A 22,357-nucleotide genomic window follows, 5' to 3' on the forward strand; every position below is an offset into this window, starting at 1 on the left:
AAAGAAAGGCAAAGTATAAATGAAATATAAAATAGAGTAAATTACTTTTTAGTGCTTGTGTTTTAGTGGTTTTAACCATTGAGTCAAAATCAAAATATTTAACGTCCTGAGTCCCTAAACGCTTTTTTTATAACCATTTGAGTCATTTTGAGTCCAAATTTTAACCTTTTGAGTCCATTTTTTTTTTAACAAAATTAGACTCAAACCGTTATAAAATGAACAAAATTAAACTCAAAACGTTATAAAATAAATGGCTAGGGACTCAGGGCGTTAAACTTTTTGATTTTGAACTCAAATGGTTAAAATCACTAAAACATAGGGACTCAAAAAGTAATTTACTTTCTAAAATATCAACATAAGGGTGAGCGGAGTGGAGGCGGTAAACCCACTCAGCACCGATTAAAGACCATCGCCAACCTTTTGCCGACAAAACTTTACCGATTTTTGGATTCAATTTCGGTGAACCTTCACTGTTTCGGCAAGAGGGAGGGAAGGGGGAGAGACAGGGCCGGCTTAACTAATTTGGAGGCCCAAAGCAAACTATAACTTCGGGGCCTTTTCTCCGTACTTTCAATCTGATATAATATAACTATTCAATTTAAAACAATGAATTTACCTCATCATTAAAGTCTCACTAAATAGAAATAAGCAATTTTGATCTCAAATGAATCAACAAGTATAAAAAAATTTAGTCTACAAGTTGGAACTGCAGATACCTTTCAGATTACAAATATCAAAAAATTAAACGATATTTAAAATCAACATGCCCTTAAAGTATCTAACTACAGATGCTCGAACACAAGAGGATCAGGAAATATCTGTTCAACAAAGGTTTGAAATTGTCAACAAACAAAAGCAACTGTGAAAGTTGATAACTTTATATCTTAGGCTTTAAATTGAACGAGTAACCTATTTATCAAATGCTTAAATTTAAAATAACTAGTACACATAAAATTAAAAGATCTAATAATCGGGAATAATTGGTAAACAAATAAGGTTTAACAAAAAGAATGACTTGTTCAATAAAGGCTTTACTCTTTAACCCAATAATCTGTGAGAAAACAGACCACATATCACATTTGCAACAAGTAACAGTAGAAATAAGAAAAAAAAAAGTCTCAAATAAAAAGGAGGAAAAAGGAAAGAAGATTACCAATAAAACAAGTGAAACTATAATACATGTTGCTGTGGATATCTATATTTCGAATCAAACCCCTAGATGATCAAAATCTTCATACAATTCACAATTGACCAAATATTATAAATCACGAATTCTTGAAACATTGAATCGTCAAAATTAAAATCCTTGGTTCAATTGTTTTCTACCGAGTCCTAAGAGTCAATCATGAGTATTTTCATAACCATCCTTCTCATTTGATTGGATATCGGTGTCGGTTGCTCAACCCTCAATAATCGCCCCTTTGTTTGCCATAAACATCGTCCCCTCATTTGCCTCTTTTTTACAGACTTGTGATGTGAACAAACCTAAACTCTTTTACTCTGGGTCTTTGAGCGGTGGCCCTTGAAGGGTGGTGGCCCAAAGCCCTTGCTTGGGTTTACTATCCCTAGGGCCGGCCCTGGGGAGAGAGATGGTGTGTGGTGAGCTTCATTCCTTCTCAACTAATCACACATTTTTCCCTTTAAAAAAAATAGTTTACCTAAACCCTATTAGGTAAACCACCACCAACATTTTTAAGCATTAGGTAAATATTTTAGATGACTTGACATGACACTATATGATGATTGGTTGAATTGAGAATTTACCTGATATCATTAGGTAACCCTCTCTCTGTAATATAAGAAAATCGTCGTTCAAAAAAAAAAAATTTAATTTAGCTATAACAATAAGTCGAAATTGTACAAAAATGCACAATATAAAATAGCAAAGGGGATTTCAGCTTTGTAGCAGCAATTCATTCAGTTCACAACATCCAGATTCCAGCCATCTAAGTTGACTTGTGAAGAAAATGGCCGGAGTTGATGCATCGGAATCGATTCACCCTTTCATTCCTAAAGATCTGATTTTACCGGATTATGTTCCCATTATACTCTCTCAATCCACCATTCTCGGTGTTTATGGCTCTGCTTCCCTTCTAGTCGTCTTCTTTGTTTGGATCCTCGCTGGTAATCAATTCAATTATCATAGTTTCACTTAAATCCATTTAGTAATCCCTATTCCACTGCTTAATTTCTTACCTATGTGCATTTGCATTTGCATTCTAATTTGATGTAGTTATTTTGTATTCATATTTAATTGATTTTTCTTTATATATACCCAGTTGTGTATACTGTTATGCTTAATTCTAGTAAACACATGTCAGATCTTTGTATGTTAAGTTTTTTTAGTCAGAATTAGTGGTTTTGGATTGATTAACCTTTGAGAGATATTTATTTATTTATTTATTTATTTATTTTAAGTTTTGTAGTTTGTGATACCTGCATTGTATTATTTTCTGTGATTTAAGTTGAAGATTCAGGAAACCTTTGAAGTTGTTAAGTTAGAATTTGTTTTGGGAACAGAGGTAGAGACATGTCAAAGGTGTTAGTAGTTTGACTTTCATGGTCAATTGTGTTAGTTTAGATAGATATAAACACAAATTGAATCGAAAAGGATAACTTCTTCTGCGAATGGAGATAATGATAGACAGATGAAAGCAACAGGCAGTTATAATTCAGATATGCTGTCCTTGCATTCACCCAAGGGCCTTTGGCCTACTGGTATCCAGGTGTGTAAAATGGTGTCCCGTCCTGCGGACCGCGGTGGAAAATGATGTAGAATTTGGAGTAGGTTAGATTGTTGTTAAAAGAATGTGGTCCTTGCATTTATTAATGTAGGTGACAAGTTGTTAATTTATCTAGTTGCAGTTGAAGGCTTTTTTTTTTCTTTTGAACAACAATTCTTAGATTTTCGAGGATAAATGCCCCACACCTGCATGATTGGAACTACCAACCTTTTGGTTGTGATTTACACCACTTACCACGAAGATCATAGTTGTCAATAGCGAGTGTAACGATCGCTATAGCGCGCTACATAGCGTATAGGTCTAGGCTCGCTGTCAGGGTTGTAGCAATAGATAGCGATAGTTTATTTCTTTATTTTGTTTTTTTAATATAAATAGCAATTAAATATAGCTGGATTTTAGGTTTTTGTTAAATACACATGCAAAATAGCATATATACCAGGGTATTTTGATATAATATATATAAAACTTTTTAACATTTTTTTTAGTGTATCGCTATTTATAAAATAGCCGCCCACTATCTATCGCTATTCGCCATTAACAACTCCGGCTAAGATGTCTCATCGGGGGGGGGGGGGGACTGCAGTTAAAGGCTGTTGGTCTTTAGTTCTTTACTTATATATACTTCACTTATGCAGTCTCTTTACCAATCGGAACAATGGGTTTCTTCCTTATTTTGTGAAATAATCTCAAAATATTTACTAGGTTATCATGTTGTGCCCTTTAACTTTTTGGTGCCATATGTTAGGAATGACCTCTCTCTCACACACAAAATATTTGGTCTTACACCATCTTATGTTAACTTTTACATGTCAAATGAAATTATATTCCTTAGTTTAGGATACAGTTGTTTTATCAAATGAAATTAATGGAAGCTTGTTCTTACAATGTCACGACAGGGCGGTTTCCCAAAATATCAAAAACAGACAAAATTCTCATGTGCTGGTGGGTTTTCACCGGCCTCACCCATATGATCCTCGAGGGTTATTTTGTTTTCACCCCTGAGTTTTTCAAGCAGAAGAATCCTACTTACCTCGCAGAAGTTTGTAAGTTCTTGATATACTTGCTATTTTGTAACTCTAGTCATCTGCATTTTATGTATTCTAATAAATATAAGAGTAAATTGCCATTTTAGTCCCTGTGGTTTGGGCCATTTTGCCAGTTTAGTCCAAAGGTTTCATTTTTAGCATCTGGATCCAAAAACGTTTCATCGTTGCCATTTTGGTCCAACTGACTTAACTCCATCCATATCTGTTAAAGCTGCCAAGGGCATTTTTATCATTTCATTTTGGTCCAACTGACTTAACTTCATCCATATCTGACAAAAATGCCCTTGGCAGCTTTAACAGATATGGATGGAGTTAAGTCAGTTGGACCAAAATGGCAAAGATGAAACCTTTTTGGATCCATATGTTAAAAATGAAACCTTTGGACTAAACTGGCAAAATGGCCCAAACCACAGGGACTAAAATGGCAATTAACTCTAAAGTCTAAATATAAAATCAATTGAATGTGTCTCTTTACAACTAACAGGGAAAGAATACAGCAAAGGTGACTCCAGATATGTTGGAAGGGACTCAGCCGTAATTGCGGTCGAAGGAATAACCGCTGTTCTGGAGGGCCCAGCTTGCATTCTAGCTGCGTACGTTATACTTTTCATTACCTTTTTAACATTAGAGTTAAATGCCATTTTAGTCCCTGTGGTTTGGGCCATTTTGCCAGTTTAGTCCAAAGGTTTCATTTTTAACCTGTGGGTCCAAAAAGGTTTCACAGTTGCCATTTTAGTCCACTTGGTTAACTTCATCCATTTTTTCTGTTAACGAGAAGGACAATTCGGTCATTTTATATGGCTGAATTGCCCTTTTAGTTACCAGAATTACATACAAAATGACCGAATTGTCCTTCTCGTTAACAGAAAAAATGGATGAAGTTAACCAAGTGGACTAAAATGGCAACTGTGAAACCTTTTTGGACCCACAGGTTAAAAATGAAACCTTTGGACTAAACTGGCAAAATGGCCCAAACCATAGGGACTAAAATGTTAACATTAATAATTTTGGTATTAAAAAATTGTATTCCAATTCCAAGTAATTAAAAGTTTATTTGCTGATGTTTTACAGGTATGCTATAGCGACAAGAAAATCATACAGTCACTTGCTTCAGATCGCTATTGCTCTTGGACAACTCTATGGAACAGCGGTGTATTTCATAACATCTTACCTAGAAGGTGACAACTTTGCTGCAAGCGCGTATTACTATTATTTTTATTACGTGATTATGAACTCGTTTTGGGTTTGGATACCTTCCCTCATTGTGATCCGGTCCTGGAAGAAGATATGTGCAGCAGTACGCGCACAAGAACAGAAAAAGACCAAAACGCGTTAAGATGTTCTGCGTTCGCCCCAGATGTCACTTCCTTATTGTTATGATTTATGAATATTCACCATTTAGGGTTTATTTATTTTTTTGCTTGGTAAGGGAACATATTTGATCAAGAATTCGCAAAAACTTAACCTTATTTCATTTAGGATTTGCAAACAAAATGCAAACCTCATATCATTTAGGCTTGTTTTGAAGTTTGTATTATTTATACTTTTGTATTTCAAACTTTAATTTGAAGTTAGATAAAGATTGTTGGGTCACCTTGATATTTATGGGCATAATTTAGGGGTGACGGGTTGAATCGCTGAACCCGAACATGACATATTTTTGCTCGTGTCAAAGACATCAAACCTAAACCGGTCACACTTAAACAGTGCAGCCTAAACATGAGCTATGTGCATATAAAAAATACTGCTCTGCTAGCTTTCAAAAAGATGTTAATGGCCTCTTGTCCTAGTGGAGATTCAAGTGTATATATCTCTGTTGTCAAGACTCACTCAGGGGCGCGCATAGGCCCATCCCAGCCTTCTTGCTTTGCTTCAAAAGCCTCACTTTTAGGCCCTCAGACGCATTTTCAGGCCAAATTCCAACGAAATTCAGGTCAAAAATCGTTTGAACAGGTTTAAACATGTTTGAAACAATTATAAGAACATTAAATAAGCCTGGAAACAACCTAAAACAAGGGGTAACTTTGTAGAATAGTAATCAAGTTCTAAAAGTGTTCCAATTAGGTCACTCAAGTTTCAAAAGTGTTCCAATCAGGTCACTCAACATTCATTTTTCATTAAAATTAAGGGTTTTTTCATCAATTTCATAAGTAACCATGGTGATGTGGATTTTTGTTTCTTTTTTCCCTTTTATTTGATGCTAACTTTGAGTGATAACGTGAATTGTAACTTGTTTTTTTTAATTTTTAATGTAATTAAAGTGTTTTTATTTTTAATAGATATAATTTCATATATTAAAATAATCCGACCCCAACATCTTATTCTTCATTTTTTTCTTGACGCATAGGAAAAAGGACATGACTCGATTTGAATGTTAAGTTATCTAATTGGGACAAAAACCATACGAGTGACCTAATTAGAACACTTTTAAAATTTGGTTACTATTATGTGACATATTCCCCCTAAAACAACTAAACTAGTCTTAAGGAAGCCTAAAACAACATATATTTTTACCTCCCCTTCAATTTAAATGTTCAACTTCTGTCACTGCTCATTTGTTGTTCCACTGTATGCAATTTTGAACTCCACCACCTAAAACGACTAAACTAGCCCTAAAGAAGCCTAAAAATAGATATACGGGAGTTTCTTTTTTTCCCCTTGTGTGAATCGGATACCAATTCAAGAGGAAACCTAATAAACATGAGAAAAACCCCTTGTGTGAATCGAACCCAAGACCTATTGGTCCCAAAGTCTTATCTCACCCTCAAAATGCCACTACCCTGTAAAACAAATTCTTAAGGGTGCTACTTTCTACACCCCCCCTATTTACTTTTTTCACCCCCCTCCTCTCACATACTTACAGGTGGGGCCTGCGTGGGACCGATAGTTTTTCTCTCACAAGGGGGGGTGTAATCAGGAAGGAGGGGGGTGTGTATAGAATGGGCCATTCTTAATATAGGCTACTTTTTATTTTTATATTATTTTAATGGCTAAAGCCCCTTGGTTTGCTCTACAGTAGGGATGAGCTCGGTACCGACCGGTACCGGAACCGAAAGTACAGGTACCGAAAATCCCCAAAAGTGGGTACCGGTACAGTATCGGTATTTGAGGGTAAAAACCGGTACCGTACCAGACCGATACCGAATTGGTACCGAAAATGTACCCGATTCAGTAAATTCGATACCGGTACCAGGTCCAATTTGCTCATCCTACTCTACAGGGTTCAACTCCCCTTGCAACTGAGAAAACAAAAATGTCAGTTTTCTTATCAACTTCACCTCTTCTTCCTTCAAGAACTCAAACCCTCATTCTAAACCAACACACTTCACAATCCCACACATCAATTCATCTTCTCAATGCTATTCCTTCAATTCCTTTTATAGCTTTAAACAATAAACCCTTCAACAACAAAAACCCATATATTACATTATCAGCAAACTCTACTTCACCAACAATCAACGATTCAGGTAAAAGTTTAACAAAAAGACACAAAAAGCAACCGCTTTTAAGCGAGGGAAGAGACACTGACGAATCTTTAGGGCTTGTTTGTCCGGGATGTGGTGTTTTTATGCAAGATTATGATCCTACTCAACCTGGGTATTATCAGAAAAGGAAAGTGGAAATCACAAATGGGTTTGAAGATGAGTTTGTGTTAGATGATCTTGATGAAGGAGAAAGCGAAATCGAGAGTAAAATCGATATTTTGGATGATGATGAGATTGATTGGGAATTAGATTTTGAAGATGATGAAGATGATTTGAAGGAGTTAGATGGGTTTACGGATCCGGGTATCGGGTATGGTAATATCACTGAGGAAGTACTCGAAAAGGCGAAAAAGAAAAGGGTATCGAAATCCGAAAGGAAAAGATTGGCTAGAGAAGCTCAGTTGGAGAAGGAGGAGGTTACAGTTTGTGCAAGGTGTCATTCTTTGAGAAATTATGGTCAGGTTAAGAATCAAACTGCTGAGAACTTGATACCGGATTTTGATTTCGACAAATTGATTAGTACCCGGTTGATGAAACCGACAGGAAATGCGGATTCCACAGTTGTAGTAATAGTTGTTGATTGTGTGGATTTTGATGGTTCGTTTCCGAAACGAGCTGCTAAGTCTTTGTTTGAGTCGTTGGAAGGGGGTCGTGACGGTTTGCCGAGAAGTAAAAAGTTGCCGAAACTTGTTCTGGTGGCTACGAAAGTCGATCTTTTGCCTTCGCAGATATCGCCCACTAGACTAGACCGATGGGTTCGACACCGTGCTAAGGCTCACGGTGCACCTAGGTTAAACGGGGTGTATCTGGTTAGTTCGCGGAAGGATTTAGGTGTTAGGAATTTGCTGACTTTTGTTAAAGATTTGGCTGGACCTAGAGGGCATGTGTGGGTGATTGGGGCACAAAATGCTGGTAAATCGACGTTGATTAATGCGTTTGCTAAGAAAGGAGGGGTGAAAGCTACTAAGCTTACTGAAGCTGCGGTTCCTGGGACGACGCTTGGTATTTTGAGAATTGGAGGGGTGTTATCTGCTAAGGCGAAAATGTATGATACACCGGGGTTATTACATCCGTATTTGATGTCAATGAGATTGAACAGAGAGGAACAAAAGATGGTTGAAATACGAAAGGAGTTACGCCCTCGAACATATAGAATTAAGGCAAGTACTTTATATTCTTGTCGTTATTTTTTCGTATTCTTGATATAGTAAGTATGATGTTGGTATATCGCAGCAAGGGCAGACGATACACGTTGGTGGTCTAATGAGACTGGACCTAAATCAAGCATCCGTGCAGACAATATATGTTACGGTTTGGGCCTCCCCGAATGTTTCTCTACATCTTGGGAAGGTTGAAAATGCAGACGAAATTTGGAACAAGCATGCTGGTGTTAGATTACAGGTATGTAGTCTGCTTATTTTCATGCGCTTCAACATGTGTTCGGTTGTTGCAAACATGTATGAAAATGTATGAAAGCACTAAGTTTCTTTAAACCATCACTTTTTTATGCATATATGAAAATGTTTCTTATTTTGTTTCAGCCGCCAATTGGTGTAGATCGCTTGTCGGAATTAGGGAAGTGGGAGTCAAGGGAAGTCAAAGTGTCTGGAACAAGCTGGGATGTGAACAGCGTTGACTTATCGGCTGCGGGTCTTGGTTGGTTTTCTTTGGGTTTAAAAGGCGAAGCTACATTGACATTGTGGACGTTTGATGGCATTGAGATAACGACCCGAGAACCCTTAGTACTTGATCGTGCACCGTTTCTTGAAAGACCTGGCTTTTTGCTCCCGAAGGCCATATCGGATGCCATCACCAAGGAAAACAAAACTGAGTCCCAAAAAGAAGATGCGCTAGTCTAGTCTTTAGTCTTTACTTTGTGCCTAAACATACTTGTTATTCTGGCAACACCAAAGGCAATGCCTGGCTATTTTTCTTAATGACAAGTGTGTGAGCTTTCTATTACATGTATACACATGACGAATTTGATTCTTCGGTTTCTTAGTGCCTGATAGCTTTGTTGTATTTGATGTAGTTTTTTAAAGTCATTTGTTCCTTTGATCTGTAATGATGTTATTGTTCTTCCACATGGTTCTCACATTTGTGCTGCTAAGGGTGTGCAACTTGGTTTAAAAAAGCGCGAAGCGCTCCGAAACGTTTTGGTTCCAAAAGCTTTAAGCGAAGCTTCAAGTGCGAAGCGAGAGCTTCACGTATACGAGGCGCTCCATATTATATATAATTATATATAATGTTAATTTTATATATATGTATAAAAGATAGCTATCCATATTAAATATATGTATTTTATAATGTTAATTTTGTACTTTTATGCATAAATTAAAAAGTTTAAGGACCAAATGTAAACTACTGAAGATAGAGGGGGTTAAATGTTTAAATAGACAAACTATCTTTACACTTTTTAAGTAAAAAGTTAAAAGTTTCAGAGACTGAATGTAAACTAATGAAAGATAGAGGGGTTAAATGTTTAAAAACCTTAACTTATAAAAACCCTAAAAGCCTAAAAGATACGCAGCCGCATCTCTCTTCTTCTTCTTCTTCTTCCCCCTCTTCCCCCTTCTTCCTTGTTTCCGGCTGAAATCAACTCCGTCGCCGGATTTCACATAGGAAGTCGCTATATCGTCGATATAAGGTCGATATGTACCTTGTAAAGACTGTTGGGCTTAAAAAATGGCCCAAATGGTGATCTGATAGGCTGGAGCGTCGCTTCACAACTTCATCGCTTCGCCGCTTAAAGCTCGCTTCACTTCGCTTCATGTAATGTAACGCTTCAGAGCCAAAAAAGCGTTTTTTCCAGCGCTTCATCGCTTCAAGCTCGCTTCAAGCGCGCTTTTTTAAACACAGGTGTGCAATGGGTCAGAATTCAGAAATAGATTGAAACTAGGGGTGCAAACGAGCCGGCTCGAGAAAAAGCTCGAAATGAGCCAAGCCTTATCAAGCTGAGCTAGTAAACGAGCCCGAGCTGAGCTTATTTAAACTTGTTTACGAGCTGAGCCCGGACACATACATAAGCTTGTTTAGTTAACGAGCCTGAGCTTCACTTATCAAGCCTAAGCGAGTGCATTATTTATGTTACTTTTATTAGATATATTGATTAATATGTATATTAAGTCATTAATGGCACGTTTAGGTTTTAAATCGGCAGGTTTGAGGATGAGGATATGAACACGCCTAGATGGTAGGATGCATAGAAAGTTAAGACCTTGCTCTATACATAAACTTACAACATACAAACAAAGTTGCTACAGTTTCTCTCTTTTTCTTTTTGTAAATACATACAGAACCCATAGCTAAGCAAGGCCCGAGAAACTAATCACATTCAGCTCAGCGCGGTTGCTGAATGCGTTGTGAGTGAATCTTCGGGCTAAAAGATCTCACTGGCTTTTCTGCATACCTGGCCATCTCCACTTGTGACCCGGGTGTCGCTTTTGACAAGCTCAAACTCCTGATTAGTGTTTCAGCCTCGATTCCCAACCCTGCAAAAACAACCAGAATAACACAAGTCAAAACCGGCAACAACATGATTATGCTCTTCTTTTAAGTGTACGTGTTGCTATTTGCAAATTACCGTTTGAAGGCATCTGCTGGTACGCAGGTGAGCCGAACGCGTTCACACTTTCCATCCAAGACGAATGGAGGAATTGCTCATATTGTGCTTCCATGGATAACAGATCTTCATCAGTGTCGATAGAATCCGGTAGCATGTCAACAATGTCACAGTCATCTGCTGTGTTTCCAAACGAACCATCCGTCCCCTGCTGCGGCTGTTGCTGGCTGAGCCAGTAGTCATGAAACCAAGTTGAGGTCTTCACCAGCTGCCACCATTCTGGGGAGAAATCCTCCACTTGGCGAACAGCAGCGGGGATGAACAACGGTGCGTTCGGGTTCAGATTCGACCTTCTTTGTGAAACCAGCGACATCCCTACTTTCAAACAAGGCTTCTTCTTCCACAATGGTTTCAGTTATAGAAAGTTACCTGCCAGTGAAAAACTTGTTGGTTAAATAACAACCATAACAGATTTTTCAAAGCTTGCAACCACCCAATACATAAACAGTATAATAAGAACAACTTTGTGATCGCAGGCTCGCAGCTAAAGTCTGATGTTAAGTTGATCAGTCTTGAGTCATCATATAGTCTAAGGGGCTGTTTGGCAACTTCTAAATGGTCAAGTGCTCAACCAATAAGAGGTCTAAATCATTAAGTGTTAAGTGCTGAACCAGTAAGAGTTAGGTCTGAACCATTAATCTTTCAGAGGCAAATGTCTGACCAATTCAGATTAGCGGTCTGAACTATTCAGACTCAGAAGGGCTGTCCAAAAAGCTCGCGGCTCGGAGCTCGCTCAAAGCTCGCTCGGATTTAGCTCGGAAAAAGCTCGCTCGATATGGCTTGGTTTGAAAGTGAGCCGAGCTGGCTCGGCTAGAAAGTGAGCCTAGCTCGGCTCGGCTCGTGATGAGCCAAATTGAGCCCAATTTGGCTCGCTTGGTAGCTCGGCTCGGCTTAGCTCGAATTATTTTACTTGTAACATATTTTATTTTGATATACATATAATATATTAAAAAAATGATTATTATTTACATGTATTTAGGCTTATAGTTTTATATCTATGACATATTTAAAGGTTGATTGTCGTGCTAACGAACAAATATTGTATTTACTTGAAATATAAAACTTATTTTGCGTTGTTGAACGTGATTTTGGCTTGTAAGTATTAGGTTTAACTTATTTTGAATATGTTCTTTTGAAGTATTGAATAATATTTTAGAATACTGAATTTTGAGAGATATGTATTAATTTTCATTTTTAAAATCGAGCAAAACCAAGCCGAGCTGAGCCAGCTCGGTTTATAATCGAGCCGAGCCCGAGCTTGCCCTAGCTCGGCTCGGCTTGGCTCATGAACAGCCCTCAGTATAATGCTTAACCATTCAGAGACAAATGTCTGAACCATCCAAACAAATAGTCTGAACCATTAAGCACTGAACCAGTAAAAGGGGTCTGAACCATTAAGAGATAAACAAACAACCCCTAAATCATTTGATATTCTTAAAAACCAAAATTTGTGAAGTGATCTCTCATATAACACTAAAGTTTTAAGAAAATCATCGGTGTTGATTAATAATTATATCAGTCAAATTCCGCGATTTGAAGCGAAAGAAAACATTTTTATAACAAAAAATGCTCAACTATTGGAAACCAAAGTTCGGTAAATTTCCATGTCAATCAATCAGCCTAATAATCTAAATCAATTTTTTAAACCGCTTCTAATTCTAAAATTCTATCAAAATCATGAATTACGAACATCCAGACCACAATTATAAAGTCAATCACATCTCATATTCAATAAAATTATCAAAATCTCAAACCCTAACTCATCAATCATATCAAATTACACACAAATAACTTAATAATCGACGATCAAAGTCCAATTATCCTCCAACTCAACCAGACCAAAAGTCAAAACAATTTATAACAAAATTCAAATAATCAAATTGACAAATTTCCGATTCAATTCAACCGATAATAAACGAAAGTTTCAACAATTGTTATACCTTTAAGAAATTCAACCAAAAATATCTGCAAACAAATCAGTAGGATCCGAAAGTTTCACCTTATGCAGGTGCGAATAGATGTGGTATTTATTGGAAAAAAGGTATTCGGATCCGGACCCGATAAGTTCGGACCGAATGAAGTGGTGGTCAAATGGTCAACAACAACGCGTGATGCAATGGTGTGCGGTGCCAACGGTGATTGGGAATGGAGGGATGAGATTGGTTTGATCTGAGGGTGGAGAATGGTTGAATGATGGAATGTGAGCTGGCTTGTGGGACCAGAGTTAGGCACTTGATGTGGCCTGTCTCATAATCCGCGTTGAGCACATGGATGTTTTCAAATAACGACATGAGTTTAAATTTTTTGGTATGTAAAACATGGTTGGAAATTAGACCCACGTAGTGTGGCGTTTTTTTTTTTTTTAAATTTTAAAAATAATGTTCAAAAACGTCCGGAACCTACTACATGGGGCGTTTTTAACCTTTTTTTTTGAAAAAAAAATTGATTCAGCGTTTTTTAAACCATGCCTTGTCTCATTCTCCTTGTCCAATCATCTTTCATCTCCCTTTTTGTTATCCAATAAGATTTTTTAAGGGTTTTTGTTTTATTTAATTATTTTACATCTCATTTAACATAATGCCCCAATCCCAACTACACCCATTTTGCAATAATGCCCCATGCTGATTAGACTACCACGTGTCGCAAAACGCCCCATGGTGAGGGCATTATTGAGCTAAGACCATCCGTAGTGGGGCGTGATTTTTAAAAAAAATTGAAAAATAACGCCCCAAAACGCCCCCACTACCATTACATGGGGCGTTATTTTTCAAAAAAAATTCAGAAATTGTAGTTTGGCGTTATTATTAAAACGCTGATATGCAAAGGTGGTGGCCAATAGGGAGTATTTGCTTTTTGCTTTTCCATGTGTCAGGGTTTGACCAGCCAATCAAGTAAGTGTTTGCTTTTTTTTTTTTTTGTTTAATGATTGGAAGAGGCATTATCAGGCATTATTCCCACTACACCACTTTTGCAACAACGCCCCATGCTGACTAGGATGACACATGTCGGATAATGCCCCATAGTGGGGGCATTATAACAATTTACCACTACACATGGTCTAAACCACTACACATAGTCTTAGAACAAACAAAACCAACATAGTTCGAAATTAGTATAAATTGTATATAACTATTAATTGATAACATCCGGATGAACAGTGATCATTTGACTTTCTCTTTTCTTTTTTCTACTTGTTATAAAATCTATTAATTGATAACATCCGGATAAACAGTGATCATTTGACTTTCTCTTTTCTTTTTTCTATTTGTTATAAAAATTTGAAGGGCTCAATTTCAATAGTTTTATATAACTAATCAAACATCTAACTTTCAACATATACAAACCATATGACAGGGAATAGTTATAGTATCACCCTGCCATTGGTTCAAATGGACGGCCGCCCTCCTCCATTGGACCAACCAGTTTATTATTTTATATATACTTTAAAATTACGTTTTTGCCCTGGATTAGTGTTTCTCTGCCATTGGTTCAAATGGGCGGCAGGCAATACCCATTGGACCAACCAGTTCTATCATCCATTTGCGCTAGGGAATTTTCAGAGTTTTGGTTTTTGCCACTGAAGTTTGTCTTCTTTGATTTACAACCTCAGCACATTATTGAACAACGTGTATGACATATAGCTACAAAAATAAATTTTCTAATAAAAGTATTTAGATGTGTATAATATATATATAGGGATCAGTTCAAATGAAAATCACCATGAGTTATGAGAATCGTGAGAATTTTTTGATCCCTCGCGACTTAGGCCAATTTTTTTTTTGCACAAACGTAGGTGAAAACATTATAAACACGTCTGTAAAAAAAATTGTCGAGTCGATAGTTTTGACTGATTCAAGTTTTTTTACACACTGATGTAAATTTTGTATGATTTCTGGTATTGTACAGGTAACGAAATGAACCGTGCCGATAGCGATCGAACAACATAGGTACTGGTATTTGGTTTTTATTATTTTTGATGATGTAAAACACGTGTCGATATCCTTTTGGTCATATCACAAGTTCAGTACCGTTATCGGAATTGATTTTTATTGGTTTTCGATAAATGTAAAACACGTGTCAATATCCTTTTGGTCATATAATGACTTTATTTTTTTTGTCTCTCTTTTGATTGTTACAGCAAGTGCTGATACCGTAACAAACTGAACAAATACCGATCGGATTCACACCATTCACGTTATCATTGCGTCTATGTTTCTAATTAAAATTTGTTAAAAGTCGGGTCGCCCCGCCACGAAGTGCGGGTGCAACAAACTAGTTATATTGAAACCAACACAAAATGGCTTGAAATTAGTACAGACAGAATCAACACAAAACAAGTTTGAAACTTGTAACATAACAAACACGACCAAAACCAGCTCAATAGTTTTAAAGTGCTATTTTTAGTACCATATTGGCTCAGTATGGTTCAGAGTCTCTTACCTATACCTAGTAAGACCTCTTACTAGTTCAGCATCACTGGCGCAGAGGTTGCCAAACAACCGTTTAGTTAAAAAAAAAAGAGGAATTCCTTTTTGAGTCCTTGGGTTTTGATGGTTTTGTTTTCATCTCAATCTTACCGAGAATTCTCTCTAAAGTAAAGAAAAGAGATTCTAAATATAATTCTCATTTTTCTTTTCTTTTTTTTTCGAATTTTGAATTCTATTTATTAGTTATTTAAAATTGGTCGAAATTGAAATCGATTTGTATTATCCTTTCTATTTGATTATCTTTATATAATATATTGAATTTCATTTTTTTTAATATGTATATTTGTCTCTTTTTTATTAGTGGCTTAGAATAGAACAAGTAGTTACAAGTAACTACTTGAGTCCAAAATCAAAATTTTTAACTATAAGAGTAGCTGATTTATCAATTGTAACTATTTGACTCCGATTTACTTACACCGTCTACCAAGTCTGTTAACAAGATGGTTGAGCAAAAATTGGTAGACCCCAGTGCTAATTCGCTTATAAGACCAATCCCCGATTAGTTCTTCCTCCAACCAGAACTCATGCCAGTCAACCTCTCCAATAATGGATTCACAGGTATGGAGGTTATTAAACCCGTCAAAAGGGACCCCTATGACGTCGATGCTGGATACAATAAAATCAATGGGTACTTATCTACGAATTTCACGGTGTACCCTATGTTGTTGTCCCTAATGCTTCGACATAACAAGCTAAAAGCGACCTTCGTAACCCTTATTTGTAGCCGACTGAGGGAGGTGGGGGCGCCCTTCGGTGAGTCAAGCGGGGAATCGTTTTGCCGAGCAGCATACCGCTACCGACTCCGTTTCAGTGAGCGGTGAAGTCCTTGAACGGTGACGGTGACTAGTCACCGATGAGAGAGGGGAGAGGGGGTTAATGGTGGGCCCCACCTTTTCCAACCAATCACACATTTATTTATTTTTTTAAAAGAAAAAAATTGTTTGGGTAAAGCACCCCTTGTGATTGAGTGCAAAATGGGTGATTGAGTGCAAAATGGGGAGTGAAGATGAGAGTTGACATGACATGACATGACATGACATGAGGTGATTGACTAGGTGAAGTGTTTACCACTCCCCATGTGTTTGAGACCCCCTTCCACCCTAAGGGTGAGAGGGGCACTGGGGAGTCCCCTCTCTTACGCACACCCAATCAGGTTATGCCACGTCAACTCCCCTCTTAAACTCCCCTCACACCCTCAATTTGATTGCGGCACTCCTCTCTTAGGGGACTTGCTTTTTTATTTTTTTTTTGTTTTTTTATTTGTTGTAATTATGCATGTTTATAAATTAAAAAAATATTAATAAAAATTAAATAAAATTTAACAAAAGACATTTCAAAGTAGAAAATAAAAATAAAAATTACATTTAAACTAGAAAATTAAAATTACATTCAAACTAGAAAATAAAAATTGCATTCAAACTAGAAAATAAAAATTTTAGAAATTGCACGGCCACCCGTACTTGTTAGCGATGTCGCGCTTTCGGGTGAGGATGAACGGCAACATTTCCGGCGGAGCATTGTCGTGCTGCTTGAGGAATGTTTTCATATCTCGATCGTATGCGTAGTTTCTCATCGTCTCACGTTGTTTCGTTATGAGCTCGCGAGCCTCCGACTCTCTTTTCTTCCTCAATTCAATCGCCTCCAATTCCATCGCGTGCTTCGCTTCTTTCATGGCGGTGTACTCTTTGAATTGTGCAGCCAACTCGGCCGAGCCCTCGGACGATGTCGCTTGACGCTTGTCTCGCCGTTGTGTTCTTTGTGGCGAGGGGTCTTCGTTCATATCGGGTATGGAAGGGTCCACGTCAACGGGCTTTCTTTTTTGTGCCGAACCTTCCCCTTCCTCACCCAACAATGGGACTTGGGCCCATTTTTCGTGTTTTCGAACGACCTCCCATGCCTCGACATGTTGAAAACCGTTCGGATATCTATCTTTAAATTCTTTTAAAGCGACTTTCATCACGTTGAGATCGCTACACCCGCTTCCTCGTGTGCGATCCTACATATTATAAAATAATAAGTGTTAAAAAAATATGAACTTAGTAAACAAAATTAAAAAAATATACAACGTTAAAAAATATATTTTTACCGCTTGTTAGTATAGGCCGTTGAAAAAGTTTATTTTCGTCATCATCGGGCCCCATTTAGACCGTACTTGGTGCACGGTACGGTTACTTCCACCAACGGTGGCGTTATAATGATCTAAAATCTTACGCCAAAAACTATCGCGGTTTTGTTGATTGCCCTTCTTTTTGTTGGTAGAGCAATGTACCCACGCCTTCGCCAACGCCTCTTCTTGGACCTTTGTCCATTTTTGGCTCTCCATTTTTCTCTTTTTATCCCGAGCGTCATCTTTTTCGTTGCTGGCGTCTTCATCCACATTATATTCATCGTCGCCGGTGTCATCTTCATAGTCGCCCAAATTTTGAGTTTCGGGCACTACTTCCTCGTCTTCGTCGTCGTAAATAGGTAGAAGACGTTCAACATTTCCTCGTGTAGATGGAACTTGTGGGGAACGAAAACCATACGAGTCGAAGGTGGGGGATTGGGGAGGATCCATTGATAACAAATTTTGAAAATAGCCGAAAGTGGGTTGAAGGTTGGGTGTTGTAAAAGGAGGGGTGTGAAGGTTGTTGGAAAAAAAAACGGGGGTTGTGAAGTATATCCGAAAGGGGTTGTGGTTGTGCACTTGCACCGTTCGAACCACCACGAGACGGTTGCGAGCCGCGTCCCTTAAATTTTTTCTTGGCTTCGCGGGGTTGGTTCTCCATTGCTCGGTTTGGCTTTGTGTTGTATTTGATAGATTTTTAGAGTGAGTTTGAGAATGGGTGTGGTAAAAAATTAGATTAAGTTAGTTATATATATTGGTTAAAATTGATTTTTTTTTTTAAATTTCGACCGTTGCCCAACGTCTCAATCTCGATCCTCGCAATCCTTCAGCGGTGAACCCTCCCCGATCCCTCTCCCCGATTTGCCTCACTGCAGGGATAGCGGTGGTGTTCCCGCTCGGGGACTTGGGTCACCGCCCCACTCCCCGCATGGTGCCCCGTATACCCTAATAGTTTTAGAAATAATATGGTTACAAAAGATTATTAAATCTCAGTCAATTATTCTTCATCGCAACTAGGGATTTGAATTGGCTCTTTTTATCTTTGTTTAGCAAGAGCTAAAGTGTCTTTTTCGTTAAAGTCAACATTCAAAATGTCTATTGTAATAAATTTTCCTGATAATAATTACATATTTCAAAAGCAAAAAAAATGTTCCTTAAATAATGAAACTACTAGAATGAAATGTTACATGTTAATGAAAAAATTTGGGTAATATGTTTTTTGGTAAGTGGGTAACTAAGCTGGACATCACTAATCTTACACCCAGTCCCATACCTGAATATCCGTTCAGAATGTTTCAGGTTTCAGACCTTCTCAACAAGTTCGAGTTTGATTACAATCCCTATCCTATTTAGTGTTCCAATCTCGCGGTACTGTCGACAAGTTCGAGCAAATTCTCCCTGCTCTCTTGGATTTTTTAAATTATTAGGCCCACGAGTTGTAATATGTTTGTTTAATATTTTGCTAAAAAACTACCTTAGCGCTTTGTTTATTCTTGGGTCGAAAATTATAGTTATTAGGTAGCCCAAATTGATTTATATGATGGGCCGAAGCGAAACTACATGCCAAACTTTTGGTATTTTCAAACTTTTGCTCGTCTACCTGTAATTTGCCCTGATGATTGGAATGAAATAAAAATGCTTGATAACTAAAAAAAAAATTTATTATTATTATTTATTTAAATATAACCAGAAAACTTGTTAAGTTACATCAGAGAAACAAAAACAATTTGTGAATGCAACAACACAAATTTAACAATGGAAGACGGTTCTATTAGTGTTAATGATGGAGGTTTGTGTCACAAGATTCTGTTAGTGTTGATTGATGATGGAGGTTCCGGATCACAAGATTCTTCTAATCTTACAAAAAGGAAGTATGCCCCCAAGGTGTTTGATGAAATGTCTGCGAATGTTAGAGATGAAACAAATGAAGATATGTGTTGTTTTGGGTTAAGTATAGAGTTTAATGGGTTTTTATATCAGCAACTGAAAAGTAAAACACTGAAAGATTTGTACAAATCACTTCCCTTGGAAGAATTAAAGGCCAGTTTAGATACGTCTGTACATAGCAGATGTATCAGCAATTGGAAAAAGTGGGCAAACACGAATGGCAGTTCGGATCTTCTCTGAATGTGAAACAACCCACCTTTACTCCAATGATAAGCTATAAGCATTATCTAAACTAGCTTTTCAACGACTTAGATAAAATGGAAGGTATGAGATGGTGTTTAGTTATTAGCGTTTGTTATCATAGCCAAATATCTCGAAAGAAAGACGCCTATATGTATGAACATGATATCCATAGCCATACCAAAATCATCATTGACTTAAAAAAGAAACGTTCATTCAGTTCAAACATAAACTTAATATGATATCCATATTCTGCATCATGTGTAGAATTAATTGTATAGTATTATGTAAACGAAAAGAAAACGGTTAAATGGACTAGTGATCAGTAGCTTACCTGGAGGTGCATACCCAATGGTTCCTCTAAAAACACTTGAGCTATTGTTGTTTGCGTTAGAAACTCCTTCTAGGGAAAGAATTTTTGCAAGTCCAAAATCTCCAACATGAGCGACCATATCAGTGTCCAGTAAAATGTTGCTCGGCTTCAAATCACAATGGACAACTATGTTCCCACAGTGACAGTGTAGATACTCAAGAGCACATGCCACATCCTTAATAATGTTTATTCTTTGAGCAAGATCTAGCATTTGCTGTATTGAATGCAGCCAACTCTCCAAACTCCCATTTGGCATGAAATCATAAACTAAAGCTTTGAAATCATTCCCTTGGAAATCAATACTTGAACAAGAAGTTATAATCTTCACCAGGTTGCGATGTCGAATATTCCTCAAGGCATCACACTCGGCCATAAAACTCCTAAAACCTCCTCGGAGATTAAGGTTCAGTACTTTGATTGCCACAGTGAAGCCACTTTCATCAAGAACTCCTTTGTAGACTGAAGCAAAGCTACCCGTACCAATCAGATTTTCTACAGAGAACCCTTCTGTTGCTTTGGAAAGTCTTCCATATGAAATCTTCTCAAAAGATTTAGTCGATATTGTATCTAATTGTTTATTTGTATTCCTTTTTTTATGGTAGTGAAACAAGAGAAATGACACCACTGCTAAACCTACAACAGTGGAAGATAGTGAGATTGCTACAACAACACGAATAGAAAGCTTCCTGGAACTCCTTTTGGATTCGCTATTTGTGCATTTGGGTAGGTGAAGCTCAGCTATGCCACCACAAAGTCTATGATTCCCAATGATTGATATCATACTTGTGTTGGCGAAAACACCTTTGACAGACACCTCTCCCTCGAAGTTGTTATACGAAAGATCTAGATTCTTCAAATCCTTTTCCTGAAAATATGTTGGTATGGGCCCCGAAAAGTTATTTCGGGACAAGTTAACATATTCAAGGCCCCTCAAAGAACTCAATGCCTTTGGCATTGATCCATGGAAGAAATTACTAGAAAGATTTAGTAATTCAAGGCTGATGCAGCTGCTAAAACTACTTGGAAGTTCACCCGATAAATGATTCTCAGACAAATCAAGAGATCCTAAGTTCTTCAGGCTGCCAATCTCTTGTGGAAGCACTCCAGACAAACCGTTTTGACTCAGGTCTAGTGCAATGGAAAGTGAAGGCAGCTGAAATATTTCTTTGGGCACACTTCCTCTAAGGTTATTTCGAAACAGGCTTAGTAATAACAACTTTTTGCAACTGCTTAAAGTCGATGGTATAGTGCCTTCCAAGTTGTTTGCACCCAAATAGAGTTCAGTTAGAAATGACAGGTTTCCTATAGACGGTGGAATAATCTTAGAGAAAGCATTGAAGTCAAGATATAGTTCTTCCAAGTTTCGAAGCTTTCCTATGCTTTCAGGAATCATGCCTGTGAAGTTGTTTTGTTCTAGATTAATTAGAGTCAGGCCAAACAAATTGCCGATAGATGAAGGGAGACTGCCTGAGACATAATTATGAGAAAGCGATATGTACTTCAGTTTGGATGAGAAGTTCCCAAGTGAATTCGGACATTGAAAGGTTATAGGAGAACATTGGAAACACTCCGGTGAGGCCATTATGTGCTAGGCCTAACTCTCTCAATTCTTTCAACCGATTCAAGGAATCTGGAATGCTCCCTCCTAACGGATTGCGAGAAAGATAGAGGATTTCAAGAGATGTGAGATTGCCAATGGATGGTAGAATCCTTCCTGTGAAGTTATTTCTTCTCAAGTCAAATATTTTCAGCATCTGTAGAGAACTAAATATATTTGGAATTTTCCCAGACAACTTATTTCTATATAAGCTAAGTTCCCGTAGTTTTGAGCAACTTGATAAGTTGGCTGGGATTTCTCCGGTGAAAAAATTGCTTATAAGGGATATATTTTGTAATCGAGATAAACGGCCTATTTCGGGAGGGATACTTCCATGAAATTGGTTTTCATCTAAGAAGATGTACCTAAGGAAGCTAAGGTTTCCAATAAAAGGAGATAAAGAACCTGCTAAGCCTTTGCCTGTTAGATTCAAGCTTGTGACTCTTTGGTGCCGGCGACCACATGTCACTCCTAGCCACTTGCAAAAAGGAAGAGAATCATTCCATGATCCGAGAACACCGTGAGGGTCGTCTGTAATCTTAGATTTGATTTTCAGCAATGCAACCTGATCTGTAGGAAGATTCGAAGCAGAAACGACACCATTAATTTGTACAAGAATAGCAAGATTCAGCAGGACAGTTTTTAAGGAGAATGAGGAGCACATGTTCAAGATTTGAAGAGCTAGAATCCTAAGATTTTCAATGGAAAAAACTACTTGTAGGAAGCTATTTATTTATTTCAGACACACACACACTAGGCATTAGAAAAC

The 22,357-nt window shown here is 37.6% G+C and overlaps 4 protein-coding genes across 4 annotated transcripts; 2 read left to right on the forward strand and 2 right to left on the reverse strand.

Moving 5' to 3' along the window:
* Positions 1 to 1,813: 1,813 nt before the first annotated feature.
* On the forward strand, positions 1,814 to 5,348 carry LOC110937955 (probable 3-beta-hydroxysteroid-Delta(8),Delta(7)-isomerase). Its single transcript, XM_022180423.2, has 4 exons — positions 1,814 to 2,124; positions 3,641 to 3,787; positions 4,275 to 4,383; positions 4,862 to 5,348. The coding sequence occupies exons 1-4, from the start codon at positions 1,968 to 1,970 to the stop codon at positions 5,124 to 5,126; spliced, it is 678 nt and encodes a 225-aa protein (XP_022036115.1). The 5' UTR covers positions 1,814 to 1,967; the 3' UTR covers positions 5,127 to 5,348.
* Positions 5,349 to 7,014: 1,666 nt separating this feature from the next.
* LOC110937954 (GTP-binding protein BRASSINAZOLE INSENSITIVE PALE GREEN 2, chloroplastic) lies at positions 7,015 to 9,316 on the forward strand. Its single transcript, XM_022180422.2, has 3 exons — positions 7,015 to 8,435; positions 8,509 to 8,676; positions 8,817 to 9,316. Exons 1-3 carry the CDS (start codon positions 7,044 to 7,046, stop codon positions 9,132 to 9,134), a joined length of 1,878 nt encoding a protein of 625 aa, XP_022036114.1. The 5' UTR covers positions 7,015 to 7,043; the 3' UTR covers positions 9,135 to 9,316.
* A 1,150-nt stretch (positions 9,317 to 10,466) lies between these two features.
* LOC110937953 (protein EARLY RESPONSIVE TO DEHYDRATION 15) lies at positions 10,467 to 12,987 on the reverse strand. Its single transcript, XM_022180421.2, has 3 exons — positions 12,838 to 12,987; positions 10,859 to 11,266; positions 10,467 to 10,766 (listed from the first exon to the last, which is right to left on the reverse strand). Exons 2-3 carry the CDS (start codon positions 11,208 to 11,210, stop codon positions 10,615 to 10,617), a joined length of 504 nt encoding a protein of 167 aa, XP_022036113.1. The 5' UTR covers positions 11,211 to 11,266; positions 12,838 to 12,987; the 3' UTR covers positions 10,467 to 10,614.
* Positions 12,988 to 19,749: 6,762 nt separating this feature from the next.
* LOC110934188 (receptor kinase-like protein Xa21) lies at positions 19,750 to 22,111 on the reverse strand. The gene has a single exon (XM_035988794.1). The coding sequence runs from the start codon at positions 21,571 to 21,573 to the stop codon at positions 19,888 to 19,890; it is 1,686 nt and encodes a 561-aa protein (XP_035844687.1). The 5' UTR covers positions 21,574 to 22,111; the 3' UTR covers positions 19,750 to 19,887.
* Between the last annotated feature and the right edge of the window lie 246 nt (positions 22,112 to 22,357).

Source organism: Helianthus annuus, chromosome 4 (assembly GCF_002127325.2).
Source record: "Helianthus annuus cultivar XRQ/B chromosome 4, HanXRQr2.0-SUNRISE, whole genome shotgun sequence".
In the NCBI taxonomy this organism is placed as follows: Eukaryota; Viridiplantae; Streptophyta; class Magnoliopsida; order Asterales; family Asteraceae; genus Helianthus; species Helianthus annuus.

Bases quoted from the DNA above. Each gene is read 5' to 3' on its own strand.
- LOC110937955 (XM_022180423.2), top strand. From the start codon at position 1,968: ATGGCCGGAGTTGATGCATCGGAATCGATTCACCCTTTCATTCCTAAA. The intron at 2,125-3,640 runs GTAATCAATTCA...ATGTCACGACAG, and splicing joins CTTTGTTTGGATCCTCGCTG to GGCGGTTTCCCAAAATATCA. The intron at 3,788-4,274 runs GTAAGTTCTTGA...TACAACTAACAG, and splicing joins TACTTACCTCGCAGAAGTTT to GGAAAGAATACAGCAAAGGT.
- LOC110937954 (XM_022180422.2), top strand. From the start codon at position 7,044: ATGTCAGTTTTCTTATCAACTTCACCTCTTCTTCCTTCAAGAACTCAA. The intron at 8,436-8,508 runs GCAAGTACTTTA...GGTATATCGCAG, and splicing joins CTCGAACATATAGAATTAAG to CAAGGGCAGACGATACACGT. The intron at 8,677-8,816 runs GTATGTAGTCTG...ATTTTGTTTCAG, and splicing joins ATGCTGGTGTTAGATTACAG to CCGCCAATTGGTGTAGATCG.
- LOC110937953 (XM_022180421.2), bottom strand. From the start codon at position 11,210: ATGTCGCTGGTTTCACAAAGAAGGTCGAATCTGAACCCGAACGCACCG. The intron at 10,767-10,858 runs GTAATTTGCAAA...TTGTTTTTGCAG, and splicing joins CCAGCAGATGCCTTCAAACG to GGTTGGGAATCGAGGCTGAA.
- LOC110934188 (XM_035988794.1), bottom strand. From the start codon at position 21,573: ATGGCCTCACCGGAGTGTTTCCAATGTTCTCCTATAACCTTTCAATGT.